This window comes from Gopherus flavomarginatus, chromosome 9 (assembly GCF_025201925.1).
Source record: "Gopherus flavomarginatus isolate rGopFla2 chromosome 9, rGopFla2.mat.asm, whole genome shotgun sequence".
Classification (NCBI taxonomy): Eukaryota; Metazoa; Chordata; order Testudines; family Testudinidae; genus Gopherus; species Gopherus flavomarginatus.
The window spans coordinates 91,336,476-91,362,455 of NC_066625.1; the positions used below are offsets into that span (position 1 = coordinate 91,336,476).

The 25,980-nt window shown below is 41.3% G+C and overlaps 1 protein-coding gene across 1 annotated transcript in view; it reads right to left on the reverse strand.

Annotated features, from left to right (window-relative positions):
- The window catches only part of BLM (BLM RecQ like helicase), a 38,349-nt gene extending 14,849 nt beyond the window's left edge, over positions 1-23,500 (reverse strand). Inside the window, exons 1-10 of the mRNA XM_050967330.1 lie at positions 23,476-23,500; positions 21,674-21,772; positions 20,085-20,821; positions 10,864-11,062; positions 10,267-10,382; positions 8,791-8,923; positions 4,882-5,669; positions 2,844-3,035; positions 1,826-1,944; positions 69-182 (exon numbers count right to left, since the gene is read on the reverse strand). Of these exons, the coding sequence (XP_050823287.1) occupies positions 69-182; positions 1,826-1,944; positions 2,844-3,035; positions 4,882-5,669; positions 8,791-8,923; positions 10,267-10,382; positions 10,864-11,062; positions 20,085-20,821; positions 21,674-21,771 (2,496 nt within the window). The 5' untranslated portion in view covers position 21,772; positions 23,476-23,500. The remainder of the gene's footprint in view (positions 1-68; positions 183-1,825; positions 1,945-2,843; positions 3,036-4,881; positions 5,670-8,790; positions 8,924-10,266; positions 10,383-10,863; positions 11,063-20,084; positions 20,822-21,673; positions 21,773-23,475) is intronic.
- Between the last annotated feature and the right edge of the window lie 2,480 nt (positions 23,501-25,980).

Genomic DNA, 25,980 nt, shown 5'->3' on the forward strand with positions numbered 1-25,980 from the left:
TTTTTACTAGTAAAAATCTTTGTTTTGTTGACTTGATAACACTTTTTGCTTTTAAGATAAATACAAACCTTCTCTGGAGTAACATAGAGAAGTTTTATTTGGGGATCTTTTTTTGACAGCTGTATATAGATTTTTGATGCCTCAGTATCAGTTCTATCACCAGTCAGATAAGTAGCAGAAATCTGTGGTATAGAAGAAAAAAAGATATTTAGATTTCATCTAACATCTGTTTAACTTCAGAAATTTCTTCTTAATGTAGCGTTTAACCTACTTATAAATTAAAAGCACACCTGGTCTGTATTCACACATTTTGTCACTGAATACAGAATTTGAAAAAACATTGAAAATTCTAAATACATCCAAGATACAAAAACCTTGTCATATTAAAGGCATCACAGTGCTCTCTAGCAATCAGGCAAAAGACGGGGAATCAGAACTCCTTTGTTCTGCTCCAAACTCTATCAATGAAGCACTGTGTGACTCTGGGAGTCACCTACCTCCTCTGTGCTCCAGTATTCCCATCAATAAAATAGCTGTAACGATACTTGCTTACTTCACGAGCATGTCATGAAGCTTATGTAATATTTGTAAAGTGATTTGATCTTACATGAGAAGCACTACAGAGATGTTCTTAGAAGGCACAAAGTATTTTTAAATACAATTAATATCTTCCCTAGTACCCACAAACATATAATAATGGGTTGTCAAAACAGATGACCCATATTCCAAGGAAATAAGTAATTTATACCCTAACAATTAGCTTCAGTATAAACAGTAAATTGTAACAGATGAATTAGACTCTGCTATGAAAGAGAGACATAAACTTACTTTGAAAGTGTAATATAAATCAACATATAGGCCAAATCCTGGCCCTCAGCTCTGCTCAGGTGGTGGAAAAAGACAGCTGGAGCTCCCCAGTTGGGAATTCCCCCAGTGTAGGCAAGTCCCCAGCAGTCACAGAGCAAGTATAGCTGCCTCTTACATCACCACCCTTGCAACATAGATGTGTTTGTTGGCAGCAAGGAGGTGTGGTGAGAGAGTATGGACAAAGCACACTCTGCTCCAGCATTCCCTGGATGGCACGTGGGGATCATAGCCAGCCAGAGAAATCATAGCCAGCAGTTTAAGGTCTTAGGATTGGGAAATTGTAGCATGCTCCTGTTTGAACCTCACCCCCACCTCAGCTGTTCTCAGGATTTTACCCTTAAAATTTATTTTCTATTCCTCAAAACAAAAACTATTCACTTTTCTAAAACAAAAACAAAACAAAAAACCCCACAGTTAGTTGCTCAAAATGTCCACCAACATAACTAGGAATGGCTTTTTTATTGGTTAAGTCCTCAATCATCCTTTGCAATCTACTGCCATGATTATGCTCTCTCTAAGTGTCTTCCCTCCATGTGTGCCATTTTTCCAGAGATGCTGAGCAGCCACAGCTGTAACTGAAGTAAACAGGCACTGCAGGTGCTTAGCTTCTCAGAAAATATCAGGTTGCCTTTTTGTGTGTCTAAACATGGCCTTTGGAGCCTATATTTAGGCATTATGTTTGAAAGTTTAGCCCTAGCAGTTATTGCTTGTGTGCATTCACAGAGTCAATGATAAAATTGCTGTTTACTTCTAATTAGTCTGATTTACAGTTAGCTGATGTGACTCTTGTTTTCCCTTTCCTAGGTGTTTGTACAATGTATGTATGCTTACTTGTCTTCTGTTCAAATATGCAACTCTTTCATATATAAAAATCAAAAAAAAAAGAGAATAAAATTCATCAGGAACAATTCAGATCTTTATCCCATTCCTTAAGTGCAAAGAAATTGTTCGAACTTACATCCAATGTCATTAGCTTCTCAACTTGATCTAATATCAATGACCTCAGTGGAGAAATTACAATAGTGACCCCAGAGGATAAACAGGCTGGTAGCTGGTAGCACAGACTTTTACCACCACCTATATAATATGCAAGACACAATATATGATTATTTACGATGGAAAACATGGAATCAAATTTGTTACGTTCATCTCAAAATGTAGGTGGTCAAATTACATTTCTACAAAATTGAAGGCCCAGAGAAGAGTTTAAATTACGGATTTATTTGAATTAAAACTTTGTTTTTAAAAAACTATTCTCTGCAGTATTGCATTAGCGTATGTGAACCAGATAATGAAGCCATTTTCATTGTTGAAGTGAAGAGAAATGCAGAAGTAAACAAAGCCTAAATAGTGAAAATTAAACTCCTCAGATTTAAGAATAAAAGATATTTTTATTTTACATTAAGGATTTTTATTTTATTAAATATAATTTTAACCTGATGTCTTCTGTAATACTCTTATAAAAATGCCATGTTCTAGAGTTCATTGTTCAAGTCTCATTTCACTGCAAAGTCCTTGTCCTCTTAAAACTTATTACCAGTGGGGATGCAAGTTATATCACTAGGTAATTTAAAAATTACGTTGACATATCTCAGCTGTTCTGAAGTCTTTAAATGCAACTACTGTCAGATATTCTATAACCTACAATTTCATTAGCAGAGTTACTATGTGGAATATTACAGAAATCAGAGCTTTAGTCACCGTCCCTTTAAATACTAAAGACAAAGGCAAAATAAATGCAAGGATTAGAGAGATGATATGAATCCTACAGCCAACAGATTCTGGTAGCATGGTAATGTGTTATCACTTCCCCAAATGTAGGGAATTTATTAAACTTACCATAAATTCTGTTAGTCTTCCTATAGGAACTGAATCTGTGTTAATCTCTATAGCTTCTGATCTACATATCAGAAGTTTGTGTAAGATCTCATATGCCACTGACAATTTCCAGTTGACTGATGTACACAGATACGTACCAGTGGGCATTAAGATAAAACAATCTTCACCCAGCAGAGAAGCATTTATGGCTTCCAGCTGATTTGTTCGAAAATGGTGCAGACCAAATTTTTTGTGAAATATCTTCATCATGTCATTAGAATGGGAAAACGTACAGCCTCTGAAGCGTGCTAGTGCTGGATTTTTGGATGGTGATTTTTTCAGCAGTGGGTCTAGCAGAAAAGGAAAGCCTATTAAAATTAGCATTGTAAATGGTTACCAATAAAATAGTCAGATACAGATAAATCTTACTATTACACTCCACACAGAAACAAACCCTGCAGAGGATCCCAGTGAGTCTCAGAGCAAAGCAGCAGAAGTAGAGTTTGCTTTTAGACAGTTTATGACCACATACAAAACAATTTTGATACATGTTAGTTATGGAAAAACTGTAGCCCCAAATTGGTGGGAGGGGGGGAGGAGAGACACCTTTAATTCTTTTTGCAGCTGCTAAAGCAGCACAAATTAAGACATTTTACTTAAATGGGGATGTGTGTGTAAGTTAGGGAAGATTCTAAGTCATGCACAATTTAGCAAATTCTCATTATGCTTCTGTTTTCATGTATAAAACAATACAGATCATTTCAAAAGTGGTTAATATATAAATCAAGATTCTCCTGTCAAACAAAGACTGTGCAACCTAGTGACCCAAAAGTTCAGTTCATTTCAAGGTTGACTTCAAGTTCCACAATATAAAACAAAAACTGTTTTGCTTTAAGTGTAACACAGATGGCTAAATCACCACTTAACTGTTCATCACTGCAAAAATATGAATTATCTAAAGAAAAATGCAAGCATATAGACTCAAGATAGTCAAGAGAGTAGGTTTTGAACTCTGTAGCACTTACATCCACATTTGTGTACTGTTTGGATTTCAATGGATGAGAAGTACTATACCAGTGGCCCATTATAGGAAATGCATAACCTTACTCTGTTAGACAGCTTTCTCCAAATTGCAAAAATTTGTGGTGTTCATTTTTAAAAGAGCTGTTTTAAAAATCAGCAGAACAGAATTTAGTAAGTAGATATGACAACACAGAAGGATGCAAACTGCCAGATTAGGCAACAATGAAGTCCTCTTTTTAAATAAACCTGGTCAAGGTTGGTTATGTTTTAAAATTATTCTCGATGAGAATGGTCCAATAATTTGGATGAGTTTGTAGAACACAGACAAAAACTTGTTTAGTTTAAATTCTTTCACACAAAAACCAGTGAGAATATTCTCATGTGAGAATAAACTTCTGCAGTACACTCCAGCCCGCAGTGTTCTTATAGCACAAAGGAGCTGTAAAAGAATGGCAGCAGTCCTTGAGGAGCGTTCACAACATACGGGGGCTTGCCAGGTGGCATAGAGCTGACAGAATTGCTCCATTACACCCCGTATCTTTAAGCATGGTGCCTCAGGAGAAGGTGAGGCCAGAACATGTTGAGCACCAGTTGGTATAACAGCCTGGAAGGGGCCCCACTACCTACAGGCTTTTTAGCTACAGGGAATTTAGCATAATTTAGAAGATGCCCTAAATTACGCTGCGGACTAGGGTCAGAATTCAGGAGGCAAAAAGAAGACTGAAAGTCATTACTGCACCTGCAAGAACATAGGGACAAAGAGTCTGACCTACATCCTACCAGAAGGATTAGACTTGTTTTAAGAAGTTATGTATATGCAAATATACTCTCTTGCACAATATAACAAAGTTAATTCCAAGTCACCTCCTTAGTTCTAATACTTGCAGGATTGTTACTATAATAAATACATTTGTTTCAGCTTTTGCAAAGCTGAAGCTGGTAAAAGTCAGAAACCTGCCCAGCAAATACACATTGCTGAGAAGTGTGATTTGATTAGACGAAAGAGCATATTACCTAGAAATTGTGACTCTGCAATTAGTAATACGCCAGTAAAAATTTCCACAACAAAATATACTTACAGTCTATAGTTAATTACTTAAATTCATCCTTCACAATACTTTCTTAGCATGTAATTTTTGCTATGATAAATTAATCAGAAGTAGTATAATTTACCTGAGCAGCTCTTGGCTGACAGCAAGATGTTTGGTTTTGGAACAGGATTATATATAGGGCTAGTTTCCTTGACTGTCGAAAATGACTTCAATAATGATTTAGCAGGCTGACCTTCCCTGATAGGTTGGTATAGTGGTGTAGATGTCTTTTCATCCGCTGAAACACAGTGTGGGTTATCCCACCTCTCATCAAAATCATCATCAAGAACAAAATTATCAAGATCAAAGTCTATGTCCCTTGCTCCTAAACTGTCATCTCCTCCTACATTATTAAGACTAGAAGAACTTTTATTTTCAACTTTCAAAGTAGTGCTTGTTACAGGCATCTCTGAAAAGAAGCAGCTTCCATCCTTTTCCATTCTTGGTTTTTCACACAAGCTACTGTTGAAAGAGGATATCTCAGAGTGAAAACTAAGTGATGTTCTTTCTTTTACATCCATCTTGGAAAAAGAAAGTCCTTCATTTTTTGTGATGTTGGTGTCCAGGGCAGCGTACTGTGAAAAATCTGATGCACCAGAGGTATCTAGGGTTTGAAGTTTTGTAGTGGAGAAGGTGCTCATGTTAAGGTTTCCTTGACATTCAACGGCAACAGAAAGTTTAGAGGGAACTTTTGTAAATTTGAATGAGTTTCCTTCAGAGTTTAAGCTATACTTTTGACCTGACTGAACAGGAATGCTGTCATCCATAGAGGTAACATGCCCAGGATGGGATTTCCAGTTTGAGGCAAAGACCAAACCTAAATCACTTTTGTTTGCATTTGAATCAATATGGTTAGCTAACAGTTCTCTCCTGGAAAGAAAAACAAAACAAAACAAAACAAGAGTAGTAAGACCACATAAATTCTACAACATGCATAAATATTGTCCTTTGTTTTCTGCCACCATATGAAAAAATAAGGCTTCGTTAAAATATACAAATCAGCTGAGTTAGTTTAAAACAGCAGTGCCAGAATTCTGGTGTTTAAAAATTGTAGAGCAGAGGTTCCCAAACTATCTCTGATCCCTAGAGGAGAGCTATAAGGTTATCAAGAAGGCATGAAGACCTGATGGTGCCCGTGCTGAAAGGCTGGAGTCAGGAGGGGGCTGTGTCTGGCAGAGGAAGCAGACAGGGCTCTGTGCAGGGGGTTGAGGCTGCCAGGACCAGGCTCCCTGCCCATCTCGCTCCCCCATTGCTACAGCTGTAGCAGCCACCAACAAGCAGTTATGCTTTTCTGCTAGGGAGGTTGGTAGAGACTCTGCAAGCAGGGAACAGAAGGCTGCACGCCAGGGGTACTGACCCTCCACCAGACAAAGCCCCCTTCTGACCATTCAGTGCAGCTCCAGAGTACAGAGCACCATCCACTCAGCCTGCCAGGCAGATCCTGTGCAGGAAAAGCAGACAGGGTCGAAAACAAGAGCTGGAGTCAGAATAATTCCCTGTCCAGCCAGGGGCCAGTACTCACATGGTGCATCTCTCCATTCCCCCCCTCCCCACTCCCGACCCCATGGCCCTTCAGTGCTGCCCCATTCACCTCCCCTGCACAGGTGAAGAGTGATACAAGCAGGGAGCTGGGTCCCACAGCCAAGACTGCCTGACCGCTGCAGGAAACAGAAGCCCCCTCCTGACTCCAGCCTTTCAGCACCCCACCCGTCCCCCATAACCCGATTGAACCCCGGGGGTATGTGCATGGGACATGAATCTCTGAAGTGGAGCTTAGCACAAAAAGTTTGGGAACCTTTTCACTGTAATCATCAAGCTAGGAAATTTCCTATTCTCCAACAGCCAAGGACAAAACCAAAAAAACGATCCAGGCAAGTGAAGTAGCTTTGAAGAAGCTTTAAGTGCAGCTTTGTTTTGTTAAAGGGCCTAATAGGAGGCTTCCATGTCCATATTTTGCTCTATGGAATGTTTCCTGATTTGCAAAACCAACTGTACAAAAAGAAGAGTGCAATGGCTGGCTTCAAGAATCACCCCTTACCTCTCCAGATTTCTAGACAGTCAGGACTATTGGTCAGAGCGAGGATGAAATGAAAACAAGTTCTTATTTGCACAACCTCTCCCACTTTTAGGTTACTCTGCAATTCTACATTGCTTGGCAGAGGGTAAAAAACTAAAAATCTGTCAAGTATCTTGTGAATTAGACTCCTGGGTTTGAAATTTGTAACAACGGCTGAACAGAGACAGGCATTCCTAAATCCAAACCAGGTAAGAGCAAATGTAACAGTACCATTGGGGGGAAGTGGTACTTAGATATAACAAATTATATAATCTCTGGATTTTTAGAAATCACTTTTTCCAGATGTAAAAACTTATTCCTGCTTAAGACAGAATTTGTTACTATCTTGTTTTTTCTGCATCTGTTTTGTTTCCTGATAGTATTAAGTTAAAGACCAAAGGCATTCCATTTGTATTTTTTTCTTACTGTAAATTATGTAGACAGCTTTTCTTGATTCTCAAAATAGAAAACAATTCTGTGAATATGCTTAATCATTCTGACACTGACTCAACAGAACCTTTACCAGATTGAGTTAGCTGACTAATTTAGGCCCCAATCCTGCAAATATATGTTTAATTTTACTTGTTTAACCCCCGTGAAGTCAAGGAACTACAAATATGCTTAAAGTTAAATGTGCATAAGTGTTTGCTACACCTGCGCCCTGGAGATTCTGAGATTAAAGAGATAGTATTGAGATTTGAGTAGTTATCAGATATCTTAGGAAAAAGGAAAAACTTTTTATGGAAGAAAAACTGTTGATAAGTTAAAAAAATTATGAAGTGTCTTTTGTTATGAATATCAATTACTAAAAGATGATAAATAAAAAGAAAAAACTTACTTTCAATTAAAAAGTAAAATAATCAAATGTCCTAGGAAAAAGATTTAAATCCTTGGTTTTGGTATCAGCATGCCACTGAAGTAATGCCATAAAACTGATAATCCTCAAACACAGTTGGAGGGGAAAATGGTTTTAATAATTTAGCACAATAGGCCTGTATTTGAAGAAAATGAAAATAATACGCTTGAGCTATATTATTTTCCCTATCTATTTCTTAAGGAGAGGGATAGCTCAGTGGTTTGAGCCTGCTAAACCCAGGGTTGTGAGTTCAGTCCTTGAGGGGGCCACCTAGGGATCTGGGCAAAATCAGTACTTGGTCCTGCTAGTGAAGGCAGGGGGCTGGATTCAATGACCTTTCAAGGTCCCTTCCAGTTCTAGGAGATAGGTATATCTCCAATTTTTTAAATATATTTAAAAGATTGGGACTGTTTACTTTAGAAAGGAGAATAAGAAGGGATGTAATAAAAGTATATAAAATAATGAATGGTATAGAAAAGGTAGATTGGGAGCTTGTATTCTCCTGTCTCATAACACAAGAAAACAAATTGGGAACTTCAATAAAATGAATACTTTTCACACAGTGCATAATTAGACTATAGAACCATTGCCGCAACAAGATTAAAAACGGGTTTAGACAATTATAGGAATGACTAGTATATCCAGAGTCATAACTGTTAATCCTAACAAAAATTTTGGCAGGAATATTAAACCTCATGCTTCAGGATTTAAGCCAATCTCTAACTATTAGAAACCAGGGTGAGACTAATACAGAAGGCAGATTATCCCATTTCTGCCCACCACAGGGTTCTTCCTCTGAAGTGCCTGGTACTGGGCACCATCAGAGAAAGGATAATAGACTAGCTGGATCTCAAATTTGATCCAGTCTGGCAGTTTCTGTTCTTACAGACCCCTGATTATTCTATCCGAAAAAAGTTAACACTTCTACACTATTAAAAAGATCATTTCATCTACTCAGGAATATTAAGTTGTTTAAAAATATTAGCTGCCACCTTACCTGTCTGACAGACACATATACAGTCAAGATGCTGATACACACAAAAATGTAATAGTACTAAAGACTCCTAATGAAAACACACCTGAGATTTCTCTGCTGAAGAAGGTCATTCCCACAAGACAAAGACTTAAGTTCATGTATTGGGATAGAATCCACTAGTTTACAGATGTCCTCCATCACACTGAAGAGATGCTGTTCCAAACCTAAGAATTCATCTGCAAAGTAATATAGTATATAGTTAATAAAGTTTTAATTATGTGATGTCAATATTTTCCCCAAATGACAAAGAAAAACGTAATATGTATAAAAGTTTAAATTGCTTATTTGGTATATTTTCAAGTTATGTAATTATTAGCAATCAAAAGACTATTCCTAAGCATGCAACATTAAGTTTTAAGCTATATATATACACACACACACACACTTTTTTTTTTGGCACCTCAGGCACTTGTGCAACTGTATATTGTCATAGCTAGGCTTGACTATGTACAAAGTTTATTACAAAACTTATAAACTTGACACGTTTTGTGTATCACGTAGTGTTCTCGTGGACAAACTACATGCAAAAAAATCTACCTTAACAAAACATTTAATTGCAGTTCTACTCTGGAAAGTGACCAAAAATCATTGTAAGAGTCTATGTTTATTCTCTCACCGACTTCCAGATCAAATTTGCCAGCTCTGCATACTGATCTTGGGTCCTGACACTATGTTTAAATTGCCAGTAGATTTAAGATTCTGAAAGACAAATTCCATCCTCAGTCATACCTGTGGAACTGGTTTTTAATGCAGTTGCACTGGTGGAAGCCAGTGCACAATTTGGTCCTTAAGTTGAAAGTTGGCAAACAGTTTTGTTGATGGTGCACAAGAAAAAAATATGATCAAACTCTGTCTCCCAGAGTCTGGCTTCCAGAATAGTACCATTAACTAACCCACATTGCACATACGTTTTTAGTAATGTTGAATTTATAACTTCACATATGAAATGTGTAAAATCTCGGAGAGATTATATTACTCTGAGCCACAACTTGTTATATGCCTGGACCGTCTGTTTAAATTTGCAGTCTTAATGTTGCATTAATGGTAAAACCTTACCTTCAATCCAAGAATTGCAAAATTCTTGACAAATGTTAATTTAGCTCAACACTCCTTATAAAATTAGTATCATCCCCACAGTTTAAAAAAAGGAGAAACAAGCATTAAAAATTAAGAGAAAAATTTTCTAGAGCGGTCACTTTGGGAACTCAGTTTGACACTTTGTGGGTGCTCATCACTTTAGAAAATCAGGCCCAAGGTATCCCTGACAAGGCACCCAGGAACTGATAACCAGAATCATTGGACTCTTTTGAGGTTAAGTGACGTGCCCAAGATTATATAGCAAGTAAATGGCAGAGTCAGAAACAGAACTCCATATCTCCTGCCTCTCAGTCCTATATTTAACCACTAGCAAATGCTCACTCCGTAGCACAGTAGATGAAGAACATGAGAACAAAAGGAGTTGCACACTGTTCAAGAGACATTTAATGCACAGATGTTTCAGCTGAATTGTTTCTTATACCTGTATGCTCTATACTGGTTCTTCTGGTAGGCTGCTTTGTGATGATTTTTCCAGGTTTTGACAGACTATTATCAACTATTAGTTTTCCATCGACAGTAGGTTCTTTGAAAATATTACTAATATTAAAACAAAAAAAGTCAGTAAAACATATCAATAAAACAAATTATTTTCATTAGAGGAGAAATTAATTTGCTTGCTTAGCATAACAGTTTTAAGCATTATGTATATTATACAAAACTACTCAACTCTCTCAAGAACAAGCAAACCTCAAGTAAATAATTGAGTAAGTCCATCTTGCACCCATGCAATTCACAACCAAATTAGGCCCCTGATCCTGGCTTGGCTAGGATGGAAATGGTGCTTCCTGTGAAGCTAACACCACTTTGAGCATAGCAGAAAACTGTGTTTCATGACATTCATTGCTGCCAATTGCTACACTGCCATTCATTCAAGAAATAAGGTCTCAGGTCTATTCATTCACCCAGACAATTCAACCAGTAACATTTTAACAAGTGGAGATTTTGGGACTAGCGTCCTTTTTTAACCTGTTCAAACCATCCTGGTGATAAACATTTGCTGTAATGAATTTTGTTTTACCTAATGTTTTTTATAGAAGATGAGGAAGAAAGCAATTCTTCCTCTGGAGAAGGTGGAATGAAATCTAGGTAATCATCCTCCTCAATTCCATTGTAATCAGGAGTCTCATCCCATCCTATAGCCAGTTCCTTCGGCGAATGGCTATTCTTCTCACCCTCAGTTATCTTTTGTTTGCCATTATACTGTTTTTTACTGAGAGCTGAAACAGAAGAGAGATATTGGGCAGGATTATAACCTTTTCTTCATTTCGGAAATAACCAAAAAGACGTAACTGAAAAAAAGAACAATGAAGCTTTACTACCTAGGATTATATATATTTCAAATGGAATTTAATATTTCTCAACTTTAATAAATGATTATGTGGACTCTATTCCCACAACAATGTTCTTACGTGGCTTAGAAAACTGGGGCATTTCAAAAGACGAAAATGGCGTTTCTTCAAACACAACTATAAAATACATCTTGCAGATTTTTCTTATTATACTACAAGTGTCTTCTCAAGAGCTGAAACTTCAAAGCATTACTGATTAGTTACAGCTTCTATAGCTGAATTAGAAAGCTAACCTTACAAACAGAGGCCATCTCCACAATATGGATTAGTTATTATAGACTTTTAGTTTATGTAGTCTTCCCTCACTTGTAGTGTAAGGCAGAAGTTCCCAAACTGTGGGGCACACAGAGATTATCGACGGGTACAAAGACCTGACGGGATGCACTGGAGGGCTGGGGTCAGCAAGGGACTGTACAGAATGGAAGTGGGCAGGGCTCTATACAGGTGGTCTCAGCTGCCAGGACCAGGCTCCCTGTCCTTCTTGGTGCTCCACTGTCACAGCTGCAGCAGCCACCAATGGACAGTTACCTTCCTCTACTGGGGTAGCACCAGGGACTATGCGAGCAGGGAGTGGAAAGCTGAACTACTGACCCTTCCCTGCCAATCAGAACCCCCTGCTGACCCCAACCCTTCAGCACAGTTCCAGGGCACAGAGCCCTGTCCTCTGCTGGAAAGAGCCTAAGCAGGGAAAGCTGATGGAGCTGTGCTCAAGGGCAGGTGTCAACAGGGAACTCTGTTCAGCAGGGGGCCAGTACTCAAGGATTCCAGCTGTCCGCTCCCCTCCTGACAGGCAAGGAACTGGGTCCAGGCAGCAGAGACCAAATGACCACTGCAGGGAGCAGAAAGCTTCCTCAACTGCCATATGGTGAGTTTCTCCCCATGTCACTCCTCCAGCAGGTGCTAGTCACCCCTCATGGGTACAGGGCACCCCTCTCCCCTTAGAAAAAGGGTGTGCACGCATGAGACAAGAATCTCTAAACGGGCTCAGCAAAAAAATAAAATGTGTGTGGGAACCTCTAGTATAAGGAAGATGTTTCTGCTCTAAGGCCCAACCATACATCGTTTTTGCACTGATATAAACTATTTCTTGTTAGTTGTGCAATTTTTTTTATTTAGAGAGTCATACCAATACAATCCTTAGTGTAGACACAGTTATACTGGTATAAAGATACCAAATACTGGTAAAGCCTATTTCCCTTTTTATATGAGAATAGTTATATCAGGATAAAGATGCTTTATACTGGTATAACTTCATCCATGCTTCCGAGGGGGAGGGGGCAGCAAGTGAGGGGGGAGGTGTACCATTTTAAAGCAGCACAATGTGTGTGTTTAGACAAGACCTAATACCTACTGTAATTACTTGCCCTCCCTATTGTGAGAATTAAATGAGGTATCTTTAGCAAAATACGGATTCTTCAGAAATGTGAGAAATCACATCCTGACTGCTGAGGTGGTGTCCGTTATTCACTATGCCATCAAGATATGACAGTCTAAGGATAAAGCACATATTCATTTCCATAAGGAAAATGAAGGATAAGAATCTACCCTATGTAACAATCAAGAAACATTAAACACAAAGAGACTAAAGCAAACAATGAGCAGCTAAGTAGGAAACAGCTCAAAGTAAACTGATAGTAAACTCCCCATTTCATGCACTTTTGAAATGCAATTGATTAAAATACTGCGATACAGATTAATTTCTATTACTCAGTTATTTTTCATAGTTACACTGAACTATAAACGGAAACTGAAAGCACTTGGAATAAACTAAAACTGGTGGTCTAATTTCACTGCAGTATCTGCAAGTGCCTCTTTTTTTCCTGAATGCTGCTCCAGGAGATCTTCCTTCTCCAACAGTACATTATAGGGCTTACTGGTTTTTCCCCAGGAGTGAAAGTCCATTGTTAAACAGATGATCTAAATATCAGTGATGGCACTTTCTACAACAAAATCCATACGCTACACACTTAAACCCTGATTTTCAGCTCCCTGATTTGACTTTAGTTACAGTAGTGAGGGCTAGGCACTTCTGAGAATCAGACCCTTAGTGTGTAGACCTGAAAATAGTCCTCTAAGTTTACTATGACATTAGGCCAATTTTATTTGAAATATTACATATAAAACACATTAAAAGAATAAGAACGGCCATACCAGGTCAGACCAAAGGTCCATCTAGCCCAGTATCTGTCTACCGACAGTGGCCAATGCCAGGTTCACTCCCTCTGGGGCACCTAACAGGCAATGATCAAGTGATCGCTCTCCTGCCATCCATCTCCATCCTCTGACAAACAGAGGCTAGGGACACCATTCTTTACCCATCCTGGCTAATAGCCATTTATGGACTTAATCACCATGAATTTATCCAGTTTTCTTTTGAAAACTGTTATAGTCCTAGCCTTCATAACCTCCTCAGGTAAGGAGTTCCACAAGTTGACTGTGCACTGTGTGAAGAAGAATTTCCTTTTAATACAGGAGAGAAGGAATCACCCCCAACAGTTAAGGAGGCAAAGCTTCGTACCCCTAAGGCTGGGAAGTCTGCTGCCACTACTGATAATAAGAAACGTAGGGTAGTGGTGGTTGGAGACTCTCTGCTGAGGGGGACGGAGACACCCATCTGTCGCCCTGACCGTTCATCCCAGGAGGTATGCTGCCTGCCAGGGGCCCGTATCCGAGATGTTAACAGAGGCATTGTCGAAGATTATCCGGCCTTCTGACTACTACCCCATGCTACTCATCCATGTGGGCACAAATGATACTGTGAGGTGTGACACTGAGCAGATCAAGAGGGACTACAGGGCTCTGGGAGTACGGGTTAAGGAGTTTGGAGCACAGGTGGTATTCTCTTTGATTCTTCCTGTCGAAGGTAGGGGACCGGGCAGACACAGATGCATCGTGGAGGTGAATGCCTGGCTGCGAAGATGGTGTCGCCAGGAGGGCTTTGGCTTCCTCGACCACGGGATGCTATTCGAGGAAGGACTGCTAGGCACAGATGGCGTTCACCTTTCGAGGAGGGGAAAGGCCTTATTTGCGCACAGACTGGCTAACCTAGTAAGGAAGGCTTTAAACTAGGTTCAACGGGGACAGGTGAGCAAAGCCCACAGGTAAGTGGGGAACAAGACCTGGGAGATGGGTTGGAAACAGGAGGGAGCACGGGCTATAATGACAGAGGGAAAGGAGGGTCAGGACAAAGCTGGGAGGCAAGATCAAACCAGTATCTTAGATGCCTATATACAAATGCAAGAAGTATGGGTAATAAGCAGGAAGAACTGGAAGTGCTAATAAATAAATACAACTATGACGTTGGCATTACTGAAACTTGGTGGGATAATATACACGACTGGAATGTTGGTGTGGATGGGTATAGTTTGCTCAGGAAGGATAGACAGGGGAAAAAGGGAGGAGGTGTTGCCTTATATATTAAAAATGTACACACTTGGACTGAGGTAGAGATGGACATAGGAGATGGGAGTGTTGAGAGTCTCTGAGTTAGGCTACAAGGGGTAAAAAACACGGGTGATGGTGTGCTGGGAGTCTACTACAGGCCACCTAATCAGGTGGAAGAGGTGGATGAGGCTTTTTTCAAACAACTAACAAAATCATCCAAAGCCCAAGATTTGGTGGTGATGGGGGACTTCAACTATCCAGATACATGTTGGGAAAATAACACTGCGGGGCACAGACTATCCAATAAGTTCCTGGACTGCATTGCAGACAACTTTTTATTTCAGAAAGTTGAAAAAGCTACCAGGGGGGAAGCTGTTCTAGACTTGATTTTAACAAATAGGGAAGAACTCGTTGAGAATTTGAAAGTAGAAGGAAGCTTGGGTGAAAGTGATCGTGAAATAATAGAGTTTACAATTCTAAGGTAGGGTAGAAGGGAGTACAGCAAAATAGAGACAATGGATTTCTGGAAGGCGGATTTTGGTAAGCTCAGAGAGCTGATAGGTAAGGTCCCATGGGAATCAAGACTGAGGGGAAAAACAACTGAGGAGAGTTGGCAGTTTTTAAAAGGGACGCTATTAAGGGCCCAAAAGCAAGCTATTCCGATGGTTAGGAAAGATAGAAAATGTGGCAAAAGACCACCTTGGCTTAACCACGAGATCTTGCGTGACCTACAAAATAAAAAGGCGTCATATAAAAAATGGAAACTAGGTCAGATTACAAAGGACGAATATAGGCAAATAACACAGGAATGCAGAGGCAAGATTAGAAAGGCAAAGGCACAAAATGAACTCAAACTAGCTATGGGAATAAAGGGAAACAAGAAGACTTTTTATCAATACATTAGAAGCAAGAGGAAGACGAAGGACAGGGTAGGCCCACTGCTCAGGGGGAAACAATAACAGGAGACTTGGAAATGGCAGAGATGCTTAATAACTTCTTCGTTTCGGTCTTCACTGAGAAGTCTGAAGGAATGTTTAATATAGTGAATGCTTACGGGAAGAGGGTAGGTTTAGAAGATAAAATAAAAAAAGAGCAAGTAAAAAATCACTTAGAAAAGTTAGATGCCTGCAAGTCACCAGGGCCTGATGAAATGCATCCTAGAATACTCAAGAAGTTAATAGAGGAGGTATCTGAGCCTCTAGCTATTATCTTTGGGAAATCATGGGAGACGCGGGAGATTCCAGAAGACTGGAAGGGGGCAAATATAGTGCCCATCTATAAAAAGGGAAATAAAAACAACCCAGGAAACTACAGACCAGTTAGTTTAACTTCTGTGCCAGGGAAGATAATGGAGCAGATAATTAAAGAAATCATCTGCAAACACTTGGAAGGTGGTAAGGTGATAGGGAATAGCCAGCATGGATTTGTAAAGAACAAATCGTGTCAAACTAATCTGATAGCATTCTTTGATAGGATAACGAGCCTTGTGGATAAGGGAGAAGTGGTGGATGTGATATACCTAGACTTTAGTAAGGCATTTGATACGGTCTCGCATGATATTCTTATAGACAAACTAGGAAAGTACAATTTAGATGGGGCTACTATCAGGTGGGTGCGTAACTGGCTGGATAACCGTACTCAGAGAGTAGTTATTAATGGCTCCCAATCCTGCTGGAAAGGTATAACAAGTGGGGTTCCGCAGGGGTCTGTTTTGGGACCGGCTCTGTTCAATATCTTCATCAACTATTTAGATGTTGGCATAGAAAGTACGCTTATTAAGTTTGCGGATGATACCAAACTGGGAGGGATTGCAACTGCTTTGGAGGACAGGGTCAAAACTCAAAACGATCTGGACAAATTGGAGAAATGGTCTGAGGTAAACAGGATGAAGTTCAATAAAGATAAATGCAAAGTGCTCCATTTAGGAAGGAACAATCAGTTTCACACATACAGAATGGGAGGAGACTGTCTAGGAAGGAGTATGGCAGAAAGAGATCTAGGGGTCATAGTGGACCACAAGCTTAATATGAGTCAACAATGTGATACTGTTGCAAAAAAAGCAAATGTGATTCTGGGATGCATTAACAGGTGTGTTGTAAACAAGACACGAGAAGTCATTCTTCTGCTTTACTCTGCGCTGGTTAGGCCTCAACTGGAGTATTGCGTCCAGTTCTGGGCACCGCATTTCAAGAAAGATGTGGAGAAACTGGAGAGGGTCCAGAGAAGAGCAATGAGCATGATTAAAGGTCTTGAGAACATGACCTATGAAGGAAGGCTGAAGGAATTGGGTTTGTTTAGTTTGGAAAAGAGAAGACTGAGAGGGGACATGATAGCAGTTTTCAGGTATCTAAAAGGGTGTCAATCAGGAGGAGGGAGAAAATTTGTTCACCTTAGCCTCCAATGATAGAACAAGAAGCAATGGGCTTAAACTACAGCATGGGAGATTTAGGTTGGACATTAGGAAAAAGTTCCTAACTGTCAGGGTAGTTAAACACTGGAATAGATTGCCTAGGGAAGTTGTGGAATCTCCATCTCTGGAGATATTTAAGAGTAGGTTAGATAAATGTCTATTAGGGATGGTCTAGACAGTATTTGGTCCTGCCATGAGGGCAGGGGACTGGACTCGATGACCTCTCGAGGTCCCTTCCAGTCCTAGAGTCTATGAGTCTATGTGGGCGTACCATGGATTTATATAAGGGCAATAATATATTCTCAGTCTTATTCTCTATCCCCTTTTTAATGATTCCTAACATCCTGTTTGCTTTTTTGACCGCCTCTGCACACTGCATGGACATCTTCAGAGAACTATCCACAATGATTCCAAGATCTTTTTCCTGACTCGTTGTAGCTAAATTAGCTCCCATCATATTGTATGTATAGTTGAGGTTATTTTTTCCAATGTGCATTACTTTACATTTATCCACATTAAATTTCATTTGCCATTTTGTTGCCCAATCACTTAGTTTTGTGAGATCTTTTTGAAGTTCTTCAAAATCTGCTTTGGTCTTAACTATCTTGAGTAGTTTAGTATCATCTGCAAACTTTGCCACCTCACTGTTTACCCCTTTCTCCAGATCATTTATGAATAAATTGAATAGGATTGGTCCTAGGACTGATCTTTGGGGAACACCAATAGTTACCCCTCTCCATTCTGAGAATTTACCATTAATTCCTACCCTTTGTTCCCTGTCTTTTAACCAGTTCTCAATCCATGAAAGGACCTTCCCTTTTAGCCCATGACAGCTTAATTTACGTAAGAGCCTTTGGTGAGGGACCTTGTCAAAGGCTTTCTGGAAATCTAAGTACCCTATGTCCACTGGATCCCCCTAGTCCATGTTTGTTGACTCCTTCAAAGAACTCTAATAGATTACTAAGACACGATTTCCCTTTACAGAAACCACGTTGACTATGCTCAACAATTTATGTTTTTCTATGTGTTTGACAATTTTATTCTTAACTATTGTTTTGACTAATTTGCCCGGTACCGACATTAGACTTATTGGTCTGTAATTGCCGGGATCACCTCTAGAGCCCTTTTTAAATATTGGCGTTACATTAGCTAACTTCCAGTCATTGGGTACCGAAGCCGATTTAAAGGACAGGTTACAAACGTTAGTTAACAGTTCCCCAACTTCACATTTGAGTTCTTTCAGAACTCTTGGGTGAATGCCATCGAGTCCCGGTGACTTGTTAATGTTGAGTTTATGAATTAATTCCAAAACCTCCTCTAGTGACACTTCAATCTGTGACAGTTCTTCAGCTTTGTCACCTACAAAAGCCAGCTCAGGTTTGGGAATCTCCCTAACATCCTCAGCCGTGAAGACTGAAGCAAAGAATCCATTTAGTTTCTCTGCAATGACTTTATCGTCTTTAAGCGCTCCTTTTGTATTTCGATTGCCAAGGGGCCCCACTGGTTGTTTAGCAGGCTTCCTGCTTCTGATGTACTTAAAAAACATTTTGCTATTACCTTTGGAGTTTTTGGCTAGCCGTTCTTCAAACTCCTCTTTGGCTTTTCTTATTACACACTTGCACTTAATTTGGCAGTGTTTATGCTCCTTTCTATTTGCCTCACTAGGATTTGACTTCCACTTTTTAAAGGACGTCTTTTTATCTCTCACTGCTTCTTTTACATGGTGGTTAAGCCACAGTGGCTCTTTTTTAGTTCTTTTACTGTGTTTCTTAATTTGGGGTATACATTGAAGTTGGGCCTCTATTATGGTGTCTTTAAAAAGCACCCATGCAGCTTGCAGGGATTTCACTTTAGTCACTGTACCTTTTAACTTTTGTTTAACTAACTCCCTCATTTTTGTATAGTTCCCCCTTTTGAAATTAAATGCCACAGTGTTGGGCTGTTGAGATATTCTTCCCACCACAGGGATGTTAAATGTTATTATATTATGGTCACTATTGGCAAGCGGTCCTGCTATAATTACCACTTGGACCAGCTCCTGCGCTCCACTCAGAATTAAATCTAGAGTTGCCTCTCCCCTTGTGGGTTCCCATACCAGCCTGCTCCATGAAGTAGTCATTTAAAGTATCGAGAAATTTTATCTCTGCATTTCGTCCTGAAGTGAAATGTTCCCAGTCAATATAGGGATAATTGAAATCCACCACTATTATTGGGTTCTTAATTTTGATAGCCTCTCTAATTTCCCTTAGCATTTCATGATCACTATTACTGTCTTGGTCAGGTGGTCGATAATAGATCCCTAATGTTATATTTTTATTAGAGCATGACATTTCTATCCACAGAGATTCTATGGAACATGTGGATTCGCTTAAGATTTTTACTTCATTTGAATCTACATGTTCTTTCACATATAGTGCCACTCCTCCCTCTGCACGACCGGTTCTGTCCTTCCGATATATTTTGTACCCCGGAATGATTGTGTCCCATTGATTGCTCTCAGTTCACCAGGTTTCTGTGATGCCTATTATATCAATATCCTCCTTTATCACAAGGCACTCTAGTTCACCCATCTTATTATTTAGACTTCTAGCATTTGTGTACAAGCATTTTAAAAACTTGTCCCTGTTTATTTGTCTGCCCTTTTCTGATGCGCCAGATTCATTTTTATGTGACTGTTTATCATCTGATCTGGCCCTTACATTATCCTCTTCCGTCCTCTGCTCCTGACTATAACCTGGAGATTCTCTATCATCAGACTCTCCCCTAAGAGAAATCTGTGTCCGGTCCAGATGCTCCTCTACAGCAGTTGGCTTTCCCCCTAGTTTCCCCCTTTCTCCTAGTTTAAAAACTGCTCTACAACCTTTTTAACGTTTAGTGCCAGCAGTCTGGTTCCACTTTGGTTTAGGTGGAGCCCATCTCTCCTGTATAGGCTCCCCCCATCCCAAAAGTTTCCCCAGTTCCTAATGAACGTAAACCCCTCCTCTCTACACCATCGTCTCATCCACGCATTGAGACTCTGAAGCTCTGCCTGCCTATCTGGCCCTGCACATGGAACTGGGAGCATTTCTGAGAATGCCACCATAGAGGATGCATTACCTGTAGGTGTTTCTTCTTTTTTGTCACTCAGAACAGTTTCTGTAGACAACTTCTTCTCTTGAAGATCTTCACCTAAAAGTCTTTTACAATCATTGGGAACTGAAACATCAAGACAAATCAAAGATCTGTTTGCTAGAGCTGGCTGTTTGTCATTCAGTGATTTTTCATCATTTTCAGAAGGACAATGTTTTGACAGTCGTTGCTCACTGTTCACAGTCCTGGATGCCTTAGATAATCTAACTGTACAGGAACTGGATATTTGAAGAGCCTTGCTAGGTTTTACAATTGGATTTTTGGGGGATAAAACCAATGGTTTTGAGTTCTTTTGTTTTCCAGATATATCAAAGTCATCTATGTCATCCCAGTCATCTTCTATAGTAATAATGGCATCATCTGAACAATTGTGGTCTACTTTCTGGGAAGCAGAATTACCTGGTTTCTTGCTTACATTCTCTTCCTTTCTAGGAGGTAAATCATTTGAAACTTGCTGGGAACATTCAAAAGAATTTAATGATACCCAGTTTGGATGAAGTTGTTCTATTTCATGCTGTTTGGATGTCTTCTCAAAGAGGTCATTGATTTTTATCTGCTTATCCTTCGATGTGGGAAAAGATGCAACAGATTTAGTCTGGGAAGTGTTAACGTCCTTCTCCTTCAATGCAGAGCTCTTTGTTACACTGAAGCAGTTTATGGATACAGCATTACCTGGAGCACTTTTCTTTTTGAAAGTGAAACCTCTGCAAAATAAAATGTATTTTTTCAGAGTTTTTAACATTGTAAAATTTACTTATTTTTGGAAAAACAGAAATAAATCTACATTTCTAACATCAAAAATCACTTCACATAGACCAAATATCAAAAATGTACATTTAACATAACTGAAAAGCTATTGGTAGTGTAGAATGTATTTTTTCTGAATTCTATATTTCAGTCTCACACATGGGCATTCTGGCTTTTAATGGATGATAGTATTTATTTTATGTGGATAAAGCACTCTAAATGCCATAGATTATGATTTACGTCCATAATTATGTATCTTAAATCATTTTAACCAATTGTTCCAAGGTGCTGTGCACACAAGGCTCCCTCCGACTAGAATGGAAGTTGTGGGTGCCCACAGAACCTCTGAAAATCAGGCCATTTGGCCTTAAGTAGCATGACTTTTGCTTTGAACATCACTCAGATGTTAAGAAGTTTACTTCAATATCAATAAAAACATATTTCATACTTTGATACTCAGTAGCATAAAGCAGCATGTCACCAGAAATAGTGGTCTGGATTCCATGCAGTTAGTAAGAAAATTATATTTTAGTTTGATTATAGCGAGTGTAGTTTTTCCAGGCCAATTAAACAAGAAGCCTATCTTAGCCACTCTATGGAAGCCCACACAATCCTTTCTACTTAGGGGAGGCAAAAGTTTGTTTTTTTTAAATCCAAAAGCAGGCCCTCTGTTTAATTTTCTGCATCAACTTTCAGCAGAGAAATCGTAAAAAAAAAAAAGACCAGAACCCAAACTGACAAATGTTGACAACCATGGTACTTTTCTTTGTTACTTCTGATGATGAACAGCAAGGTAGACTGATACTTACCCTGGTTTGTGTTTTGGAAGAGCTAGTTTATTGTGAGTTCCTTTTGCTGAATGAAGCTCTAGCTGCTTCTGGAGGTTGTTCTGTGGAAGAGCAGCCATGCTATAAAAAAAAAAATGATTTAAGGTATCACATTACAAATATCACTGGCTACACAAACTCTCCTGTGGGTTCACACTAAGAAGGCTCTTTGAAATTTTGCCACCTGCATGCTATTTTTGTTGAAGAGTGATATACTGGGCATTGATGATTACAAGTGTAAATATGGCAGTAAGGGAGCTAACAATCTGTGACAGATTATATACATTGCTTCCCTAATAAAACCACAAAATTCATCCCATCATCATAATAACAGAAAGGTTAAAAGAGTTAAAGTGAGTGAGAAAGCTCTTCCTCTCTCTCTCAAAAAAAAAAAGTCAGATGGCATGCATAAGAACTAGTAGCAATTTTTACTATATTGTTAAATTCAGCAAAGAAAGAAATTAAATCCTTTTGTGAAAGTACAAGTATTAACATTTCTTAAACTGAGTACTACAGACCAGTTAAGCCTGATCTCAATATTGGAAAGGATTCTTGTCAGTGATCATTTTCAAAATAAGACCATATAAGAGACATACACAGTAGGCTAATTTCAAAGTAAGAACAGCTCCGTGAAGAAAAGGACATTTAAGTTTGTTAAATTGTGAAGTGCTATGGAATCTTTCATAATGAAAGGTGCTATGTAAATGTAAGTGATTACACAGCACATTTCTGATTCAAGACATTACTAGTGAGTGACCAATAAAGTTACCATTATGCCAAGCTGAAATGGTTTGGACATTTATCTGTAAAAGTATCAATCACTATAGGGTGTAAGAGAAACTTTAGGTTATCCAGGCTTTTTATTTCACTTTATTTAAAGATGTGGATTTTTAACCTCACTTGGAAAGGCATAAGCAGAAGGACCCATTTAATGCCTCCTGTCCCCTCTCCCCATCAGCTTTTCTACTGTAGCACCTCTTATGTGGAAATATCACCACCACCAATTGGCTCAAGTAATGGTGCAAGTCAAAACTGAGAACATGAACGAGGTTAAAAACCGGAAACCCTTAACAGTCGGGCTTTAACCATTATGGGTAGTGGCGGAATCAATAGGGTACCAGGATACCGAAGTGCAACTGTCATCACACCGGAATAAATATTACAGAGCGTTTGGCGTGGGACGGGAGGATGCTGAACACAGCGTGTATAACAGCAGCTCTCAACGCTACGGCTGTGCAGCAGGTGCTAGAGGGAGAGCAAATTCTGCGACTAGAGAAATGCAGGTGGCTCCTGCGGTGTTTGAGGACCGCTCTGCCTTGACAGACGGTCAGAGGTTTGGACATGCCGCTGAGTGTGAGTCTGCGAAAGGCAGGCACAGCCCGTCCTGCGGCGTGCAGCGACGGGCAAGCGAGTCCCGAGGCCGATCTCGCCCGTGGCCGCTGTTCGGCGGGATGTGCGCTGGCGAGCGGCTGCCACGTTCCACCCCGAGGATCGCTCCGGCTTCGCAGCAACCGGAGCCGCCCGGTGCGACCCGGGGGGCTTCGCGCTCCGCGGGCGCGTTGCCATTAGGCAGGAGACTTGTGGCCTTTTCCTTCCGCGCGGCCGGACCCGCCGCTTTTCCGCCCCCTCGCGTGTCTCTGAGGCGGGGTCCCCTGCTGCGGCCTGGTGCCCCGGCGCCTCCCCCGGCGGGCGGGGCGGTGATTTCACGGCGCCTGCCCTCCCGAGGGCCCGCAGGACACAGGACGGGCCGTTCCCCCAGGCCGAGGGGCCCCGCTGCCCCTCACCTGTCCCAGCCGCGCGGCCCGGGCCGGCCCTTGCTGGGCCCCCGCGCGCCCCGCTCCCTTCCTATTTGGCGCCAACCCGCCTCTCCGGAGTGCGGCTTCCCCATTGGCTGCAGGATCCGGGGGAAGTGACGACAGAACATTTCCGTCCCCACCCCAGGGGCCGGCGGCGGTGGCCGCATTCCCTGGTCTAGGGGTGTGAGGGGTCAGTCCAGGCCGGACGGGCGTTGTGGGTGATTCCATTCCCGCGCGGGGGCAGCATAAGGTTGAGGCCGTTCCATTGTGTAGTGGGGGTTAACTAATTTCAAGACTGGGACTGTCAGTTCTAGCGCCGACTTCAGGGCGGACGAACTTATTCTGGAGATGGGGAGTGGGTCAGGATCACTCCATTCTGCATCTTGGGGGGGTCGGATCATTCTATTCTGCGGCTGACGGAGGTGGTGGTGTTCCAGGATCATCCATTCTCCAGCTGGCGGGGGGACTGGGGTGTTCAGCTCACTGCGTTCAGGATGGGAGGATTCAGGGGGATTCCATTCTGCACCGGAGGGGGGTGTCAGTTCTCTCCATTCTGCAACTGGCGGGGGGAGGAAGGGTCAAGATCACTCCATTCCGCTGCTGATGGGAGGGGTCAGGATCACTTCATTCTGCAGCTGGCGGGGGGGTCAGGATCATTCCATTCTGCTGGTGGGAGATCAGGATTACCAATGCTGCTCCTGGTGGGGGGGGGTCAGGATCACTCCATTTCGCTGTTGGTGGGGGGGGGTCAGGATCACTCCATTTTGCAGCTGACGAGGGGGTCAGGATCACTCCATTCTGCTGGTGGGGGGGGCAGGATTACCCATTCTCTCCTGGTGGGGGGGGTCAGGATCACTCCATTCTGCAGCTGGCGGGGGGTTCTGGAGCACATCGTTCTGGGTGAGTTGTTTGGTGGCTCTTCCATATTCCCCACCCTTACGCCCCCCTGGAACAGGGCCGGGTGGTTTGATGATGGGGCGTCATGGGCTGAATGGGGCTCAGCCTCGATCGGCAGGGCCTGGTCAGAGGCCAGTGCTGAGCCCGTTGCACGGCGCTGCTTCTGGGCCTGTTACAACCAGGGTCGTGACCTAGGCCGGCACCCTGCTGACTCGTTATCCGTAGGGAGGATAACGAGCTCCCTGGGAATCAGGGTGTCACTTAGCCTGGGCTGCGATAGAGCAGAGAGTCCCGAGCCTCCCACCCTTCAGCTTAACAGGAAACCTCCATCCACTAGCCCCCGCTTCTGCAGCCTTTGTCCTGCCCCCAGTCAGACACCATCCCGGCCATGCACGACTCCTGTGCACCCATTACCCGCGTGGCACTGAGCACCCTGCTCTCCCTAAGCTGGTGCATGGTGACCTGTGTGTCTTGGCGAGCTCTGAGTCGTCTCTGGTGTACACCAGAGGCTGTGCAGACTCAAAAGACAGGGCATGCAGAGGTAACATAAAGCCACTTTGTGACACCCTCAGTCTCTGGCCCAAGTGCAGGAGTGGAGGAACAAACAGGATGTGATTCGTATCTGACACAGATGGAGTAGCGTGTGGGAAACTAAGCAGTAGGTTTAGGGATAAAGGCCTTGTCAGACCAGATTGGCCCAGGGTCCCTCTAGTCCAGTGTCCTGCCTCTTGACAGTGCCCAGCACAATCTGCTTCAGAGCAAGGTGCAATAACCTCTTAGTGGACAATCTTGGAATAATCTGCCAGAGAGGAAGTTTCTCTCTAGCCCTGAGCAGTTAGGCAATTTCAAACAAACAAGGACAATTCAGAAAAGCAGCCAAAATCTTTTGGAATTTGTTAAATCTCTTCACGCAGGAAGCCTGCTACAAAATACAAAGGCATGATAGCCAGTACAATGGGAAATGTCAGGTACATTATATATGCAACTCAGGTATATATATTATCTGAAAAGTGGGGTTCTCATCAGGTAGCTACTCAGTACTGTACTGACTACGTAATTTCCATACCTTGGGTCAAACTCTGCCTTTTTATGTGCACATGTGGCTCCCTGGACATATGGATTTTACACTAATGCACAGTTTGACAAATTTGATTTATGTACAGAACTGATTATTCATCTCCCCATGAAGCAACTCAGCCATAAAAATAGTTGGGAAATGTTCAGGTAGAGACTATTTTAAATCTTTCCATGTTTATAAGAACAAACTGTTTTGAAGAATAAACCTGCAGCTGCCTGAATACTCACAAATAACTCATAACATGACCCAAACTGTCCATGCCCTAAGCAACGGCTGATGGCATGTAAGGATTCTGATTCAGAAATAAGGTAGTGCAAAGCTGCTTGATTTATTCATTAAATTATTTGCAAATCTCCCTTTATCCTAGTCTAACAGCTCTGCCTCAGAGCCTGGAACTCAAATTCAGCCCTGGCATAACCCAGCTGCATCTGTTGCCACCAGACCAGAGAGGTTGTGTAATTTGCTGAGATCACACAGGAAGTCTGTGGTAGCCCAAAGGATAAAAATCTGGATTTCTT